The sequence below is a fragment of the Pelophylax lessonae genome (genome assembly GCF_965119305.1).
Source record: "Pelophylax lessonae genome assembly, chromosome: 10".
NCBI classification, from domain to species: domain Eukaryota; kingdom Metazoa; phylum Chordata; class Amphibia; order Anura; family Ranidae; genus Pelophylax; species Pelophylax lessonae.
The window spans coordinates 84,149,015-84,165,246 of record NC_138777.1 but is presented as its reverse complement, the minus strand read 5'-3'; the positions used below and the strand labels follow the sequence as shown (position 1 = coordinate 84,165,246).

The window sequence follows — 16,232 nt, the reverse complement described above, 5'->3', positions numbered from 1 at the left end:
TGAAGCAGGCGACGCCCCTAGGAGAACAGAGAAGCCCAAACACCACATGTGAAGAGAGGCAAGACAGAAGCACTGCAGCAAGGAGGTAAGAATATACAGACAAAACTATAGGCTAACTTGTGACAACCAGTGGATAAACATACTGTACAGTTATATAGTTACCACAGAAATATTAGAATTATACAAGTACAGGATACGTTTAGGTAGACGTAAAAAATGTCCACGCTCACTATGTAAAGTAAAGAGTTTTGTGACACTAGAAAATTGAGGCTTTGTTTGTACAGTAAATTCTAGTCTTTTTTTTGACAACATATAATTGAATTTTCTTTTTTATATTGGCAGCCTGCAGAGACCTGGACCAGTGGTTGCAAGAAGTGTGTCTGTGAAGCCAATTCCCTCACTGTTCAGTGTGAACCATTGCCTTGCCCCAAACTAACACCCATCACTTGTGAAAAGGAAGGCTTCATCCCTGTGACTCTGCCAAACCCAGAAGAACCATGCTGCATGCAGAATGAATGCCGTAAGTTAACATATTATCTGTGTATTTAATATGATCTAATCGCTAATTATTCCATCTACTGCTGTAGGAACACTAACATTTGATCTTTTTACCCATAGAATGTAACAGTACCTACTGTCTACATAAAGAAATGAAGTGTGAAACTGGATTTGAAGCCACTCTGGCACTTCTGGAGGGTGACTGCTGTCCAAAATATGAGTGCAGTACGTACCTAATTAAGATTCCTCCACTTAGATGTACTCCATGTTTGAAAACATTCTTGGTACTTTTTGAAATATTACAGTTGTTTTTATAGGGAATTTTTAAACAAGTAACTTTGTGCTGACCTACAACGGATCCCATTTAGGAGCTGTTTTGATTATTTCAGAGAGGAGATCTCAATGCACATCGCCTTGTAGAAGAAAAGAGAATGTTTACGTGCTTGTGATTGTGCTTATTTGACAATTATAGGCAGAAACCCAGGGTGTTTAATAAAACTGTACATTTTTTTAGAAATCACATTGCAACGTGAATATTTACTTATCTTACTTATCCTAATTTCAGTGCATAATTAGTAAATATTTAACATTCAGAAAAACTTTATAAAAAAAAAATTGATAGTATCCTCACAATAAGAATATCATAAATTATTCTCATATTTTTCCACAGCTGTTAAGCCAGTATGTGTTTATCATGATGAGATGTATGAGGTAAGAAACATCTGGACAGCAAAATATTACATTTTCCTAAAAAAAAAAAGCCCACAATGTGTTATAACGATATGGCTTACATAGTAACAAGTATATAAAGTATATAATAGAGAAAAACAATTTTTGAGGTTTTGGATAGGCTAGGTATAGAGTATTATCACCAGAACAGGTGTGGCTATGGAATTCCTCCTATGTTTCAGTGATAACTGTGGTCACCATGACAGAGAGGGAAGGTGAATCCCCCTGGGGAGATAGAGAGAGATAAAAAAATGACAGAGATTTTAATTTTTTCCTACTCCATCCAAAACCATTTGCCTTTAGATACACCCTAAATATGTTTTGTAGCAATGTGCAAGACAATCTGATATCTGCCTTAACCACTTGCCAACGGCGCACTGTAGTTTTACTGCTACAGTGTGGGCCGGCTACGCAGAATCACACACACACACACACACACACATATATATATGATTCTACTTCTCATTCTCACATGCAGGATCACCTGGCTGTGCTGTCATTGGCTCCTTTACATACCAATCACTGGGTCCAAGCCAGTGATCCATGGCTGGGACCTGCTAACTGGCGGAGCACATGACACGAAAGAGATCTGTGTATGTAAACAACACAGTTCTCTCTCCTGATAGCGGGGATGTGCCCGTTCCAGTCTCCCTACAAAGCAGGAAATAAAAACCATCACATTCCCTAGAAAAACAGCACATGGTACACAACAACACTCCCTAGACACACAGTTACCCTTTGATCGCCCTATATGTTAACCCCTTCCTGTCCAGTGTCATTAGTACAGCGACAGTGCATTTTATTAGCATTGATCACTGTATTAGTGTCACTGGAGATGTCAGTGGCAGTTAGTCAGTTCCCACCCAGTGTCAGTTAGTGTCAGATTGCCCACCGCACTATCACAGTCTTGCTATAGGTCGCTGATCGCCGCCATTACTAGTATGAAAAAAAAATTCTAGTATTTATATACCGTCATTTGTAGATGCTATAATTTTATATTTTTTGGTTTATAATGCAAGTGAAAGTAGTTAACTAGTTCAGTTCTCATACCTATAGTTGCCTTATGGACTGGATCAATATTTACAAATGTTTCTGGAATGTTAGAAATGGAATGGAACTAACGTTAATGTAATTGCTGTTATATTTAAGAATTAATTACTTCAAGTAAATAGAGGTCAAAGATAGTTTGCTTTAAAGCTTTTTTTACTGCTTGTTACAAACAGGATTTTATATTGACAATACTGTCTTAAAAATATCTTCTATTCAGCCTAAAGGCAAAAACAACTAGTGTTCCCATAGCTATAAAAGTGCACTTTTTTTTTTCTAAAATTTGCATTTTGTACAATGCATGGCAAAATGATTTACCAAAAAAAAAAAACAAAAAAAAAATGATTTACCAGTGAAATAACTGTACATTTATTTTTACAGTTTTGAATATTTTTGATAACACTAAAAAAAATAAAGGAACCCAATAAAAAAATATAGAAAAAGTTTTACTTATTATTAGTGAAAAAAAACTGCTAAGGAAAAATGCAAGGATGAAGTTGACTTAGGCTAATTAAGGTTAATAAGGGGTTACTAAGGGGTTAGAGCAGGGGTCTTCAAACTATGGCCCTCCAGTTGTTCAGGAACTACAATTCCCATGGCTGTGAATGTCAGAGTTTTACAATGCCTCATGGATGTGTAGTTTCACAACAGCTGGAGGGCCTTAGTTTGAGGATCCCTGGGTTAGAGTGTGATCAGAATCAAAATCAGAATACTTTTATTAATCCCAAAGGGAAATTGTTGTTTCACAGCCACACTCAACAAAGATAATACAGGATCTTTAGAATGAACAGAACAAGACACAAAGACACAACAAAATTACCAATACCAGTCATTAGCACCAAATAAAATAAATTAAAACTACTCTCTAATAAACCATCCACACAATTAAAATACAACATAGGATAAATAACACAGATTAAAAATAACAGAAAATCAAACTACCAAAATGCTAATTATACACCACTTTTCTCTAACATTACCCAAAATAATATTTAATATAATGCCAACATACTATATTATGATTCGCTTATATCTGAAACACATAGATCCTCATTAAGAAACTTTAATACATGATGTCTTCTTTTTCAAAAATTCCTTACAAATTGATATAATACGAATATGGGTCTAATGTATCACAATCTTAAATATTTATTTCATCAAATAAAATAAATGATAGCATTATATGGAATTTAACCTCCTCTTTATTTCCTTTCATAGCCTGGACATAAAATTCCTCAAGCCCCAGATTCATGTCAAGAATGTGTATGCTCATATGACATAGATGACGTGACCTCACTGCATGCAGTGAATTGCACACCCATTTCTTGCAAGAAGGAATGTGACAAGGTTAGACTTCAGTCTGAGCAACGACAAATGTAAGAGTATAAAATTCTTATAGCGTCTCTAACTGCTGTTTTTATTCTTTGTTTTAGGGCTTCCAGTACATGGATGTAGAGGGTCAATGTTGCGGTCACTGCGTACAGGTTGAATGTATAATGAAGATGAAAAATGATGAAATTATTACTATTCTGGTAAAATACCTTTCTTTTCTATGGTACAGTATTGGCAGGTGTGGAACACCTACCGTGTTATCCTTCTATGTTTGGCCCTTACTTTAATTTGAGTTTGTTTTTTTGTCATTTAGAATTGTGTGTAATGGACATGCTGCAATACCATATGAGTCAAAACTCCACATACATGTGAAACAAAGCTCTGTGTGTGTGTGTGTGTGTGTGCGTGTGTGGGATGGGGTGCACAGTAGACTAATCAACTGAATTACATTGACTGTTTTAAGAATATTTTCATTTTTTTTCCTAGCCTGATGAGATCCGGACCACCTCTGCTGACAACTGTACTTACTATCAGTGTGTCCAGAATGGAAACCATTTTGATATTCACATCACAAGCAAGGAATGCGCTGTCCCCAGTGATAAAGGTTGTCCACTGGTAAGCATACCATTTTTCAAAAAATATTTATTAAAGTTTTGGTGGTTCAAATATCAAACAATGTTTTGTTTCTTCCAGGGCTACAAATATGAGAAGGCTGAAGGGGAATGCTGTGGTAAATGTACACAGGTGGCTTGCGTAATGAAAATGAAGGATGGTACTACACAGGTTCTGCAGGTACAGCTTGATGAAGCAATGATGTTTAATGATATAGGAGTTCACATTTGGATTATGTTGCTTTTGCAGTGCTACTTATATTACAACATGAGACATTAATGCCACTTATAAGAAACTGTTAAAAAATAAAATTTAGACTGGATACTTGTATGAACACAATAAGATATGTTAGACTGGTGGCCTTTGTAAAGATACATCACCATTCAGGCATTGGTCAGAGTGGAAATCAAAGTCAGTGACACATGCAGGAATTTGTATGATAACCTGCTCCCCATTAAGACCCATGATCACAGCGTCTAGGAAAAATAACTCTTCCACCACCAGCTTCCTTCTGGGAAATCATGTGACTGAATGCAAAGTGATGCAAAGAAAGCTGACACTGGAAGATAAAAAAAAGATGTGTCACAATAAAACATGTCCTCTGGCACATGGCACATTTTACATGGTACACTTTCGTTAGCCCTTACAAAGCTCTCCCTGTAATGAAAGGAATACTTGAGTGTGTTTGTGCCCTGGGCTGAAGGTCTCCGTTTCCTCCTGTTGAGTAAGATAGCATAAAATGTGCTTCACTAGACATAATCCAACATAATATATGTTAAATAATATATCAATCATGGCATTTATAAAAGCCCTAAACAGCATCCACGAGGAAGGCTTTTAGTGGAATGAAATGTGGTAGACAACTTTATTGAGACACCTTATCTTCAGGACCAAATTAACAACACTGACTGCAAAGCTAACAATGCTACAACTCTGCAATTTGTATCGTAAATTGTGTTGCTTGTATCTTAGGTTCCTATATTTTATTCATATAAATATTGTTCTTTTCTTTGAAACATTTTAGACTGGAGAAACATGGAGCCCATCCAATGATCCATGTATCAAATATAAGTGCGAAATTACTGAGGGCCAGTACATTCCTATGGAAGTCCCGACACCTTGTCCAAGTGAAGAGTGTCCACTGGTAAGTTTTATTTTTATATGAAAGGTAGAGTTCTAGTATGCATTAAAAAAAAAAAATCAACATTGAAATGTATACCATGATAATAGCCCTCCAATTGGGTATTTTTTCATCCTAACATTTCTGTACTACACGAATCCATGATGTTTTGGTTTGAAAGCTGGTTTTCATGAAACACACCTGCTTATGATGCTAAAACGAGCTCCATGCTGCCTCTCTCATACAGAAAACCTGATGTAAAAACATTCCACTGTTAAGAAGTTTCTCACAGCCATCAGTTGCCAGGCTGTAACCTGCACTGGAAGTTGGAATGTAATTAGCAATGCAGGAAACTTAATAAGTGCACGTTAGAGCTCATCTATACTAGATTTTGACTTTGAGCTGCTTTTTTTTCCCCCCATACAAGTCAATATGAATGCAACAGCCACCCAAAGACACTCAAATCAGCTTGTTGCTTTAGTTTGCTGCCTAAGGTAAATGTTCAGGTTTGAAACTAGTGGAGGGCATTAGGGAATAAACAAAAGTGGGAAAGTGTTAACATGCCTGAAACAAAGTTTGGAAAAATATGTTTGGCCGGAATGTAAAATATGTAAAAAAATAAGATAAGTGCTTTCACAGCCATCCGTCCACACTGGAATATTTGAATGTATTTATTAAAGTGAAAATAAAGATTTTATTTTTTATTTTTTAAATAACAAACATGTCCTACTCACCTACTGTGTGCAGTTGTTTTATACAGAGCAGCCTACATCCTCCTCTTCTCGGGTCCCTCGTCGGTACTTTGTCCCTCCCTCCTGCCTAGTGTGATGGGGGCACCCAAGCAGACTCATTCCTGAGCCACTGCTCTGAATGTCCATTCACACACCCCCTCTCTCCTCATTGGCTTACTTGCTGTGATTGACAGCTGTCTAAGCCAACGAGGAGGGAGTCCCCAGAGAGCTGAGGCTCTTGTGCACATCACTTGTTTTAAATGGGGCTCAGGTAAGTATTGGGGGGGGGTAGGGGGGCTGCTGCACAGAGAAGGTTTTTTACCTTCATGCATAGAATGCATGAAGTTAAATAACATTGAGCCTTTAGATCCACTTTAATATTAGAAAAGGGGTCTTTTGAATTCATCTCAGCTGTTCTTGTAAAATTACATGAATGCAAAAGCAACTTAAAAAAGCATGAAGAACCCCATAAATTGCTGGAAGACCTGTTGTGCAACTCAAGGGCAGATCAAATCAATTCATAAGCACCTGATACTGTATTTGGCTTACTTCTGAGTATGATATTCAGTGTTCAGCCCTACGGTTCCTCTATAGATATATGTGTGCTTTCTGGCTTAATGCAGTGTTTACTGTATAGCATTAGTAACTTACCGATTAATTGTATTTGTTGCCTAAAACAGCTCTGTAAAGTGAACCCATCAAAAAAAAAAAAAAAAGTAATAAAAGCAGTTATAGAATTCAGACACCCAAATATGCTTTAACATGCCTAGATGAGTTTTCCCTGCTGCTGCTGCTATGGGTTAATGTCAGGAGGACATTCTAAAATGGCAAAGCTTAGACATTTCCACTACCTTCCACCTATCACAAATTCCTATTGGCCCATCAGTATGATAGACTGCTTCATTAGCCAATAGGAATGTGTGTGAGATTGCAGGGGGTGGACAAGCTGTCATACTACCTGGAAGTGCCGAATCTGATCAAAATATTCCACTTTTATACCAATTTTTGTCTCTTTTCTTTCAGGGAACCAAGTATGAGAAAGCTGAAGGAGAATGTTGTGGCAAATGTATACATGTGGCTTGCGTAATGAAACTGAAGGATAATACTACAAAGATTTTGCAGGTACATCTTAATGAATCAATGCAGATTAGTCATAACATAGCAGGCAATACATCTATGACACCTAAACAGGGATGACAAATATGGTGCTTTATGTCTAATGTAATTTCCAATGTAGTATTTTAAATCTAGCATTTTTGTATTTGAGGTTTCCACATTTATTTTGTTTATATAAAAAATATTGTTCTTTTGTTAAAAAAAAAAAAAACAGCCTGGTGAAACATGGACCCCACCAGATCAACCATGTGTGAAATATGAGTGTGAAATTATTGACGGCCAGTTCAACCCAACAGAAATCAGAAAAGCCTGTCCAATTGAAGACTGTCCACTGGTAGGTTTATATATCTATTAAAACAAATTCTAGTCTAAATGATACTTTCTCTTGAATTCCTATAGGGGGTACAACCCACCTACTGAGTACCGTAATTCAGTTGTCCATCTCCGCTATACTACAACAGTTCATACAGCTTTCACTAGTCTTTAATCTGGTGATCCTGGAGTGCACATGCTGGTAAAACCAAACGCTTTAAATGCCACTTTTTCACACAGAATTCCTGCTATAAAATGAATGCATTGATTAAGAAGCTTTTTCCCAGCTTACCTTCTGATTCTGAGCTGAATTGTAAGTTTGAGCTGCTTTTTCTTCGCCATACTAGTTAGTGCAAATGCAAACTCAACCCAAAGCATCTTTTGACTTTTGCTTATTACCCAAGATTGCAATTTAATATTTATCTAATTAGCCTAGTAATGATCAGTTTTCAAATCTGTAACAATGGAAGGGCATTAGGGGCAAATAAAACAGGGAAAGCAATATCAAGTTGTAAATAGAAGACAAAAAAAATTCCAAAATTATGTTTGGAGTTCATTTGCTGTGAAGAAACTGCTGGCAACAAAAAAGAAAGAACCGTGGTCGTCTTTTCAGAAAAACAGCTAGTCTAGCTATATTATGTGGCATTTTCTTGCAAGAAGCTTATTGCTCATATGAATTTCTTTTTCTCAGGGCGCCAAGTATGAGACTGTTGAACGGGAATGCTGTGGTAAATGTGTACAGGTGTCTTGTGTTATGAAACTGAAGGACAACACTACAAAGATTTTGCAGGTACAGCCCAATTAATTATTGCTGATGAGTATTAATATAATAAGCATTGCATCCCTTGCACCTACAGTAAGAAAGACAATTCTGGAGCTATATGTCATTTGTGTATTCCGGGCCTCAAGTTCTGGACACATGCACAATTACAAAACATATTTTAGATTTTAAAATTATTTGACATCAGCAGCATTCAAAAAAGGCCTAAACTGGTCAGTGGAGGCCCGCAGTGGGATGAAATGTGGGAAGGAACTAAAGTTAGACTCTATATACTTGGGACCAAAAAGGCCAATCTGATAGCACTACAACACTGAAAATGAGATTTTAGATATTTTTTTTTTTTTGTACCTGAGATTTCTACTTTTTATTTACACACATAATGTTTTGTCTTAAAAAATGTAGCCTGATGAAACATGGATCCCACCTGATCAACCTTGTGTCAAATATGAGTGTGAAATAATCGACGGCCAGTTCAACCCAACAGAAATCAGAAGAGCTTGTTTTGAAGAATGTCCATTGGTAGGTTTTTTTTCCTACTATAAGCAATTTCTAGTTTAATTTATATCTTAAAGCGGAGTTCCTGGCACAGAAACCATTTTTCAATAAACATACCCCCGGGACAGTCAGGGCTAGCACATTCCACAATGGCTAGCCTCTGATCTGTCCCGGTTCGCACTTACCTGCAAGATGAAATACTCACTTATAAAAGGGGAATTATTTTAGGTATCACAACAACCCTTCCACTGAGTAATTCAATTTTGTTATTCAGACACTACTGTACTGCACTAGTCCAGGTCACTTTCTTTTGTCTGTAATCCATTGATCTTGGAGAGGACCTGCTGGTGTTGGAGCACCCTCCATGCTGCCTTTCTACACAGAAATTCTGATGTAAAATTAATTTCACTAAAAAGCCACTAAAGCTGCATTGGAAGTTTGAGCTGACTTAAGCCTCGTACACACGATCAGATTATCGAACAATCTTGCGTCTGATTTTTGTTGCATGCTAGTCTCATATGGAAAGTGAAGAGGTTACTTTCCTCTTATACGAAAATTCTCGTACAACAGAATTCAACTTCAGAAGTGATGTCATGTGTTGAATTGTTTTGGATGCGTTCTTTCGTTTCTGAGCATGCCTAGTCTTGCTCTTACGATTTTTTTTGGACAAAAACTGTACTAATTAAACAAAAATCAGATGTTGTGTTGACGTACGATAAAAATTTTGTAGCCTGCACATCCAGATTTTGTTGTCCGAAAATTCGTAATCGGCTGTTGAAAGCACCATACTAACTATCTGAAAATCGGCAGATCGTTCGTCGGACGAAATTTTACTTCCGATTTTCGTATCGTGTGTATGGGCCTTTACATTTACATAAAAGTTGGTGTGAATGCAAACACACTCAAAGCACCCTGAAATTTCCCTCTACTGTCTATGTAATATGCTTAGTGGGAAAAATCAGATAGCAGGTTTGTTTCAATGGATGGGTATTAGGAGCAAAGAAAACAGGGAAAGCAATAACACACTAGGAATTAAAAAAAAAAAAAAAATTCTAACATTTTTAAAAGTATAACTAAAGGAAAAACTTTTTTAGTTTTTTTTTTTTAGTTTTGGATAGAGGGGAGCTGGATTAGAACACCTGTCAGTTTTTATTGCTGTCTGTGTCCCCGTTAGGGAGATTCACCCTCTCTGTTTTTCCTGTTTACCATTATCATTGAAATTGAAAGTAAAAGAAAATCCCAAATTTTGGGTTGTCCCCAGAAAAGTAACAGAGGTGAAGTCTTTCATTAGGACTCAATCCCCAATGGGATGGGAAGTAAAGGTGAATCTCTCCAATGGGACAAAGATGGCAAAAATAAAACTTAGGGGTTATAATCCTCCCTTACTCTATCCAAAATGAAAATAAAAGGTTTGCTTATAGTTTTACTTTAAGGTCTATGTAGGAGCCTGACAATTAGAAGGTTAGAAGACTGAACTGTATCATTGTTACTGTTGTAGGGTTACAAATATGAGACAACGCCGGAAAGGTGCTGTGGAAGTTGTATAAAGGTTGCATGTACTATGACACTGTCGGACAACTCTACACAAATCTTGAAGGTAAATCTGTTGCAATATATATATTTATCTTAGGCAAATGTATCTAAAGGAAAAAACATAATTTTTTCTGTGAATATATTTCAGTATTTTCTTTCATTCATTAATTTTTTTAGCCTGGAGAGGTGAGCGTGTCACCAGAAGACCAATGTGTCTCATATGAATGTACCAGCTCCCTTGAAATGAAAGAAGTGACCAAGACATGCCCAGCTTTCAATCCTGAAGACTGTTTGGAGGTTGGTATTCGTGTAATGAGTACCATTTTTAACAAATTAACATAATAATGTGACTAAAAAAGTATAAAAAAAGTTACCAGTAAAACCAATATTTTGGAAGGAATATTCTAACATTACTTTACCAGTGGTCTTAAAACTGCAGCCCTTTGCTTGCCTTTATTTGGCCCTTAGAGCACTATCCCTCCCACTGATATGAGACACTATTCTTCCAACTAACATCAACAATGGGGCACAATTTCTACCATTGACACCAACAAAGGGCACCATTTCTCCCATTGACACCAACAATGGGGCACTATTTCTCCCAATAATAGCAACAATTGGGCACTGTTCCTTCACCTAATACCAAATGTTATGTTTACTCTCACTGATGACAGGAAAATGTCCACTCCTGCTGGCCACAGTTCAACCCCCCTAAAGCTTGAAGGACAAAAAAAACTGTTTATATGGAGACTCCTGGTCTAAATGAATATACCTCAAATTATTACAGAATTTCAGTCAAACTAAAAATTGTCTCTAATTTTACAAAATGTCAGCACTTTTTAGAGCTAATCTGTAGCTAGTAAAATTGCATTTATATTCCTTATATCTAATTATAAGGAATACAAATGTTGCAGTTGTGTTACTAAATGAAATGTGTCTTAGTTATATGTATCCCAATACAAAGGATCATAATATTATTAAAAATGAATGTGATATTTGTACCAACATCATCAATGCAAATACAATTTAGAAATACAAATTTAGAGGATGACACCACTTTTCCAAAGTGGCACAAAAAATAAAAAATACCAATGAAAAAGGTAATAAACATGGATCCTTATGGAAGTCCACCACCTATATGCAAATGTTCAAACAAAACAAGTAATTCTGTGTAGGAGGGTTCTGCCACCATTGCAAATGTTTAATGGCTGCAGTTTAGATTTAAACTGTGAGCTTCATGAGTCTCACCAATCAGGTATTTTCACTTAATGGCTTTTGTGAGAGGGGTCTGTCTGTGAGTCTGAACACAGTTCTTTGTGACACATTGCCTATAATTTAAAAAAAGGTGCGTATAAGAGCCTTAGCCCAAATAAACACTAGCAGCGCTAAAAACCGCCTCTGACGAGGTTGAAGGTATATGGCAATTATTAGCAGCCTAACAGAGTAGGGAATAAATATAAAGCCTTAAAGTTCATGAGTCCATAATATTCTCAGGGTGAAGACACACGAAAGGTTGGATACTCGTTGTGTGATGAAACACAAGACTTCTTTATCGATCACTCAGCAACCATCATATCCTTCACCTCACCACTGTGCTCCCCCCCTTGAGAGTGGACACGTACCCTTAGCGCTAGGGTTTAGCGCTTTATTCAATCAATAATCCTCCACTTCCGGATGGCGATCCCCTCAGGATTCCACTCCAAACTAGTAGGGATATAGGCAGCACCTCCTCCTCTCCTCTCACATAAAGGGGGAACAGATACCTCCTCCTCTCGTCTCACATAAAAGGGGAACAGATACCCATAGCGTAATATGTACAAACAAGGCTTTATTAAAAGGTTAAAATCACACTCACATGGAATCGGATGTATTAAGCGAACAACATATCCAAGGCACAAACCCGGTCCTCCCGCTACTAACGTTGTCCCCACTGAGCCACACGGTACGGGTGATCCAGCCACCCTATCGCGATGTTGCCCGGACTCAAATGGCGTTTGGTGCTGGGGATCCTCTGGGATGTCCTTGGTGTGGAACAGAATGACCGCGTGCTCACGCCCTGACGCGTTTCGTCGGCACTGGACTTCTACTGAGGGCGTCCCCTTTTATGTGAGACGAGAGGAGGAGGTATCTGTTCCCCCTTTATGTGAGAGGAGAGGAGGAGGTGCTGCCTATATCCCTACTAGTTTGGAGTGGAATCCTGAGGGGATCGCCATCCGGAAGTGGAGGATTATTGATTGAATAAAGCGCTAAACCCTAGCGCTAAGGGTACGTGTCCACTCTCAAGGGGGGGAGCACAGTGGTGAGGTGAAGGATATGATGGTTGCTGAGTGATCGATAAAGAAGTCTTGTGTTTCATCACACAACGAGTATCCAACCTTTCGTGTGTCTTCACCCTGAGAATATTATGGACTCATGAACTTTAAGGCTTTATATTTATTCCCTACTCTGTTAGGCTGCTAATAATTGCCATATACCTTCAACCTCGTCAGAGGCGGTTTTTAGCGCTGCTAGTGTTTATTTGGGCTAAGGCTCTTATACGCACCTTTTTTTATGTTATGATTTGAGTATAGCAGCTGCTTCGCTGGTTATATAGGCATATGAGTACATCTTGCTGCATTGCTAGATATACAAGGTTGATCCTAGGAGTATTGCATACACATGAGCGCTGAGTGGGTGGGATAAGGAATATTATTTCTTTCTTGCTCCTTTCGTATATTTATTGCCTATAATTGACCACTTTAAAATAGCACTTCAAGCAGTGTATTGCTGAAGGAAAAAAAAAACATCATGCACCCTTGTCCAACATATAGTTTTATGCCACCTCCAATGGAAATCTTCAAATGCATTTTTCATGGGTGTTGGTAATGGCTCATTTACACCTCCAAATTACAGAGTTTATGAACAAAAGCTTGTATGGATCATGTTAGAGACTTTATGTGATGTGTATCTGGCTATTGTCTATGCATAAACATACTGAAGAGAAGATCTTCTGGCTGTGCTTTTTTCCGTTTAAACTTGTCTGATATCCCTAGATTGTTGAATTGGGAGTGTGCAAGAAAAGCAACACTTTCTATGTGGCACAATAGCAATTTAACCTCTATGTTTTTATCCTGCAGGGTACAATCAGGAGCACAGAAGATGGCTGCTGCAAGACTTGTGAAAGTAAGTGTATATATATAGTTACATACAGGGCCAGTGCTGCCACTAGGGTGCACTGCCGCCTAGAGCGCAGCCACGGTATGTCCTAACAAGACAGTAGCATGTACAGAAACCAATTTTCCCTGCAGCTGCTGAATTCCAGCTTCTCTTCCTCTGCCTCCTGCAGAAATTCAGTGGCTGCAAGAGGGAAATGGAGGGGATCAGTTTTTCTATATGCTGCACCTCCTATCCAGGTCTTACAGCCCTGCTGTGATCTCCTGGCCCCACTGTTTCCTCTATTCCAGCCACACTTTGATCTCTGCCGGCCCTGCTTTGATCTCTCCCATCGCCCCCGCAGCTCTGCTGGCTTCCTTCCTCTCCTCCCCACCAGATCTGTCAGGATAGAGAGAGGGGAAGGGGCCGGTAAATGTGTAATTTACTTGCACCCTTTTTTGTCTGAAATGACAAAGTCAGTGATCAGTACCGTTGACTGACTGTTTTAATTATTTTTTTTTTCTCATCCGATCTCCCCATAGAGGAGGGCGGGGATCTGACAGCTCCGTCTCTGCACACAGAGAGGAGATAGAGCTGTCATCCGCCTGCTCAGCGGGGATCGGCAGATCGATCCCCGCTGAGCAGAACGGACTCTGTCAGGTGCACCGCCCATGTGAAAGTGGCCTTATCTGAAATTGAGAATTTGGTCAAACGGTGTTTAGGAATGGCTTTTGCTTTAATATAAGCCATACACTGTAAGCCGCTATTTACCGCTCCTCAAAATATGGCTCTTTATTTTTAAATAAAGTGACATTCATATCACTGAGATTAATTAATTGTAAACATTCGAAGTGTTATTTATCCTAAGATACATTTTATATTTGCCGCCATAATTTCACTATAAATAACGTTCTTGGTCATTGTCTTTGAAGGCACCCTAAAAAGATGCCAAGCTCATAAACAATCTCGTCAAATCAAGTCTGGAATTTGTGAATCAGATCAAGTTGTGGAGCTTTCATACTGTGACGGAGGCTGTATGACATCATCTATGTAAGATATTGTTGTTTTGATACTTATTTGCAATAAGTAATGTATAATATCTTTGTTGGAAATCAATCTAAAGCTACCCCTTAAAATCTTTACCCTAGAGGGGTAAACCAGGCCAATTAGCTGTGTTGCTACTGTTTCATATATAGTAGTCATGCTTCCATTCAGAGTAAAACCTGATTTCTCTGTCCAATAAAGTTAATGTATATGTAAATTCTAACACTTACTATCTATTTACTAGGGTGACAACACAGTGCCACTATAGATACAGTACAATATGTAAGTCAGTTTTCACAGGAAATGTCAGGGAGCGTTTGACTGGTAGGATCATCAAGTGAAAAAAAAAATAAAATACACAATAAAACAAATGCAGTTTCAACTTCTAAGGACTGGAGGATACCAATTATTATTTTTTCTCTTGGGTTTATATATACTGTAAAAAAAAAAATAAAACAGTGGAATCAGTGCAGGCTCTGTTGCCTTCAGTCATTGACTTCATACAGTACATTTGTTTTCTCTGTCATGTTTAGTTACTTTATTTACAGCATAAGCTATTAAACATTATTAAATGAACCTGGTTTAGACAGAATAGTATTCACAAAATGATACATTGTACACATACTTTTTTGGTTATACTTGTGCTGCTGTTGTACAAAATTGGTTAATGTTACACCCCACTGGCTTTAGCCTACTAGCAGTTTATTTTTCTACCCATAATATGACAAGATATGACATGGCCTCTTTGAAATGCATTATTCTGAACATGGCCATTGGAAAGATCAGTTTTTGCAATCACATTCTCACAATTTGATCTTTTCAGGTACTCTGCTGACTCTAACAAAATGGAGCACAAGTGCAGCTGTTGTCAAGAAGTAAAAACAAGCAAAAAGGAAGTGAATCTGAAATGTCCGGATGGAACAAGTACTGTCTACACCTACCTCTATGCTGAAGAGTGTGGTTGTACCATCACAGAATGTGATAAGGACATTTATTCCTCCGTAACACAGCAAGAACAGCAACAAGTCAATCAGGAACAACAGCAGCAAAATATCAACTGAACAATGACCTGAATACAGAGATACAGGTATACCGATGATAGAGAAGTATGAACTATAACCAAATATTACCCACCATCTACATACTCTGGAGATTACCCTCTACCACTGGGCCCTGCTTTGCTTCCCCACTGCCAACATCTCTTCAATGAAGTCTCCAACTGCCCTTCCATTTTAGATATGGCATGGGACTTCTTACTATTGCTGGGTTTTCCTTTAAACAAACTTTGCTTTAATATAAATTGTGCTTCCTGGCATCACTTCCTATCATAAACTACGACAGCAATTATCCTTTCATCCTTGCATACAGAGTCTGTGTTATATTATTATTTTAATGTCTACTTTCCCATTAGAAAAAGTTGTTGAACAACTCTTCTATAAAGAGATTTTATTTTTATTATTATTTTAATAACTTAAAGCAAATGTAGAGAATAATATTCCGATTGGTAGATTTAGCATACGAGGCTTTTTATATATTTTGTGTAGTTTAATTGCTAAAGCCCTGAGAACAGACAGTTAGGCAAAATAACCTCCAGTCCATTTTTGCACTTCATTAAAAGCAGGAAACTATGCTGCCACCTTTTAGAAAATGTGATCCTGTTTACAAAGTAAATACATTTAGATAAATCTATATAGTTAAACTGGATTTCACTAATAGAGAATAAAGATGTTACTTTTTATTTTTGTTTAAA

The 16,232-nt window shown here is 37.7% G+C and overlaps 1 protein-coding gene across 1 annotated transcript in view; it reads left to right on the top strand.

Moving 5' to 3' along the window:
* The window catches only part of LOC309565962 (von Willebrand factor-like), a gene marked incomplete at both ends in the record, with an annotated part of 214,069 nt that extends 198,526 nt beyond the window's left edge, over positions 1–15,543 (top strand). The window contains 17 exons of the mRNA XM_082270990.1: positions 343–520; positions 619–723; positions 1,169–1,209; positions 3,493–3,621; positions 3,708–3,806; positions 4,093–4,221; positions 4,300–4,398; positions 5,243–5,362; positions 7,093–7,191; positions 7,400–7,519; positions 8,189–8,287; positions 8,681–8,797; positions 10,272–10,370; positions 10,484–10,603; positions 13,423–13,468; positions 14,371–14,488; positions 15,306–15,543. Of these exons, the coding sequence (XP_082127116.1) occupies positions 343–520; positions 619–723; positions 1,169–1,209; positions 3,493–3,621; positions 3,708–3,806; positions 4,093–4,221; positions 4,300–4,398; positions 5,243–5,362; positions 7,093–7,191; positions 7,400–7,519; positions 8,189–8,287; positions 8,681–8,797; positions 10,272–10,370; positions 10,484–10,603; positions 13,423–13,468; positions 14,371–14,488; positions 15,306–15,543 (1,956 nt within the window). The remainder of the gene's footprint in view (positions 1–342; positions 521–618; positions 724–1,168; positions 1,210–3,492; positions 3,622–3,707; positions 3,807–4,092; positions 4,222–4,299; positions 4,399–5,242; positions 5,363–7,092; positions 7,192–7,399; positions 7,520–8,188; positions 8,288–8,680; positions 8,798–10,271; positions 10,371–10,483; positions 10,604–13,422; positions 13,469–14,370; positions 14,489–15,305) is intronic.
* Positions 15,544–16,232: the final 689 nt, after the last annotated feature.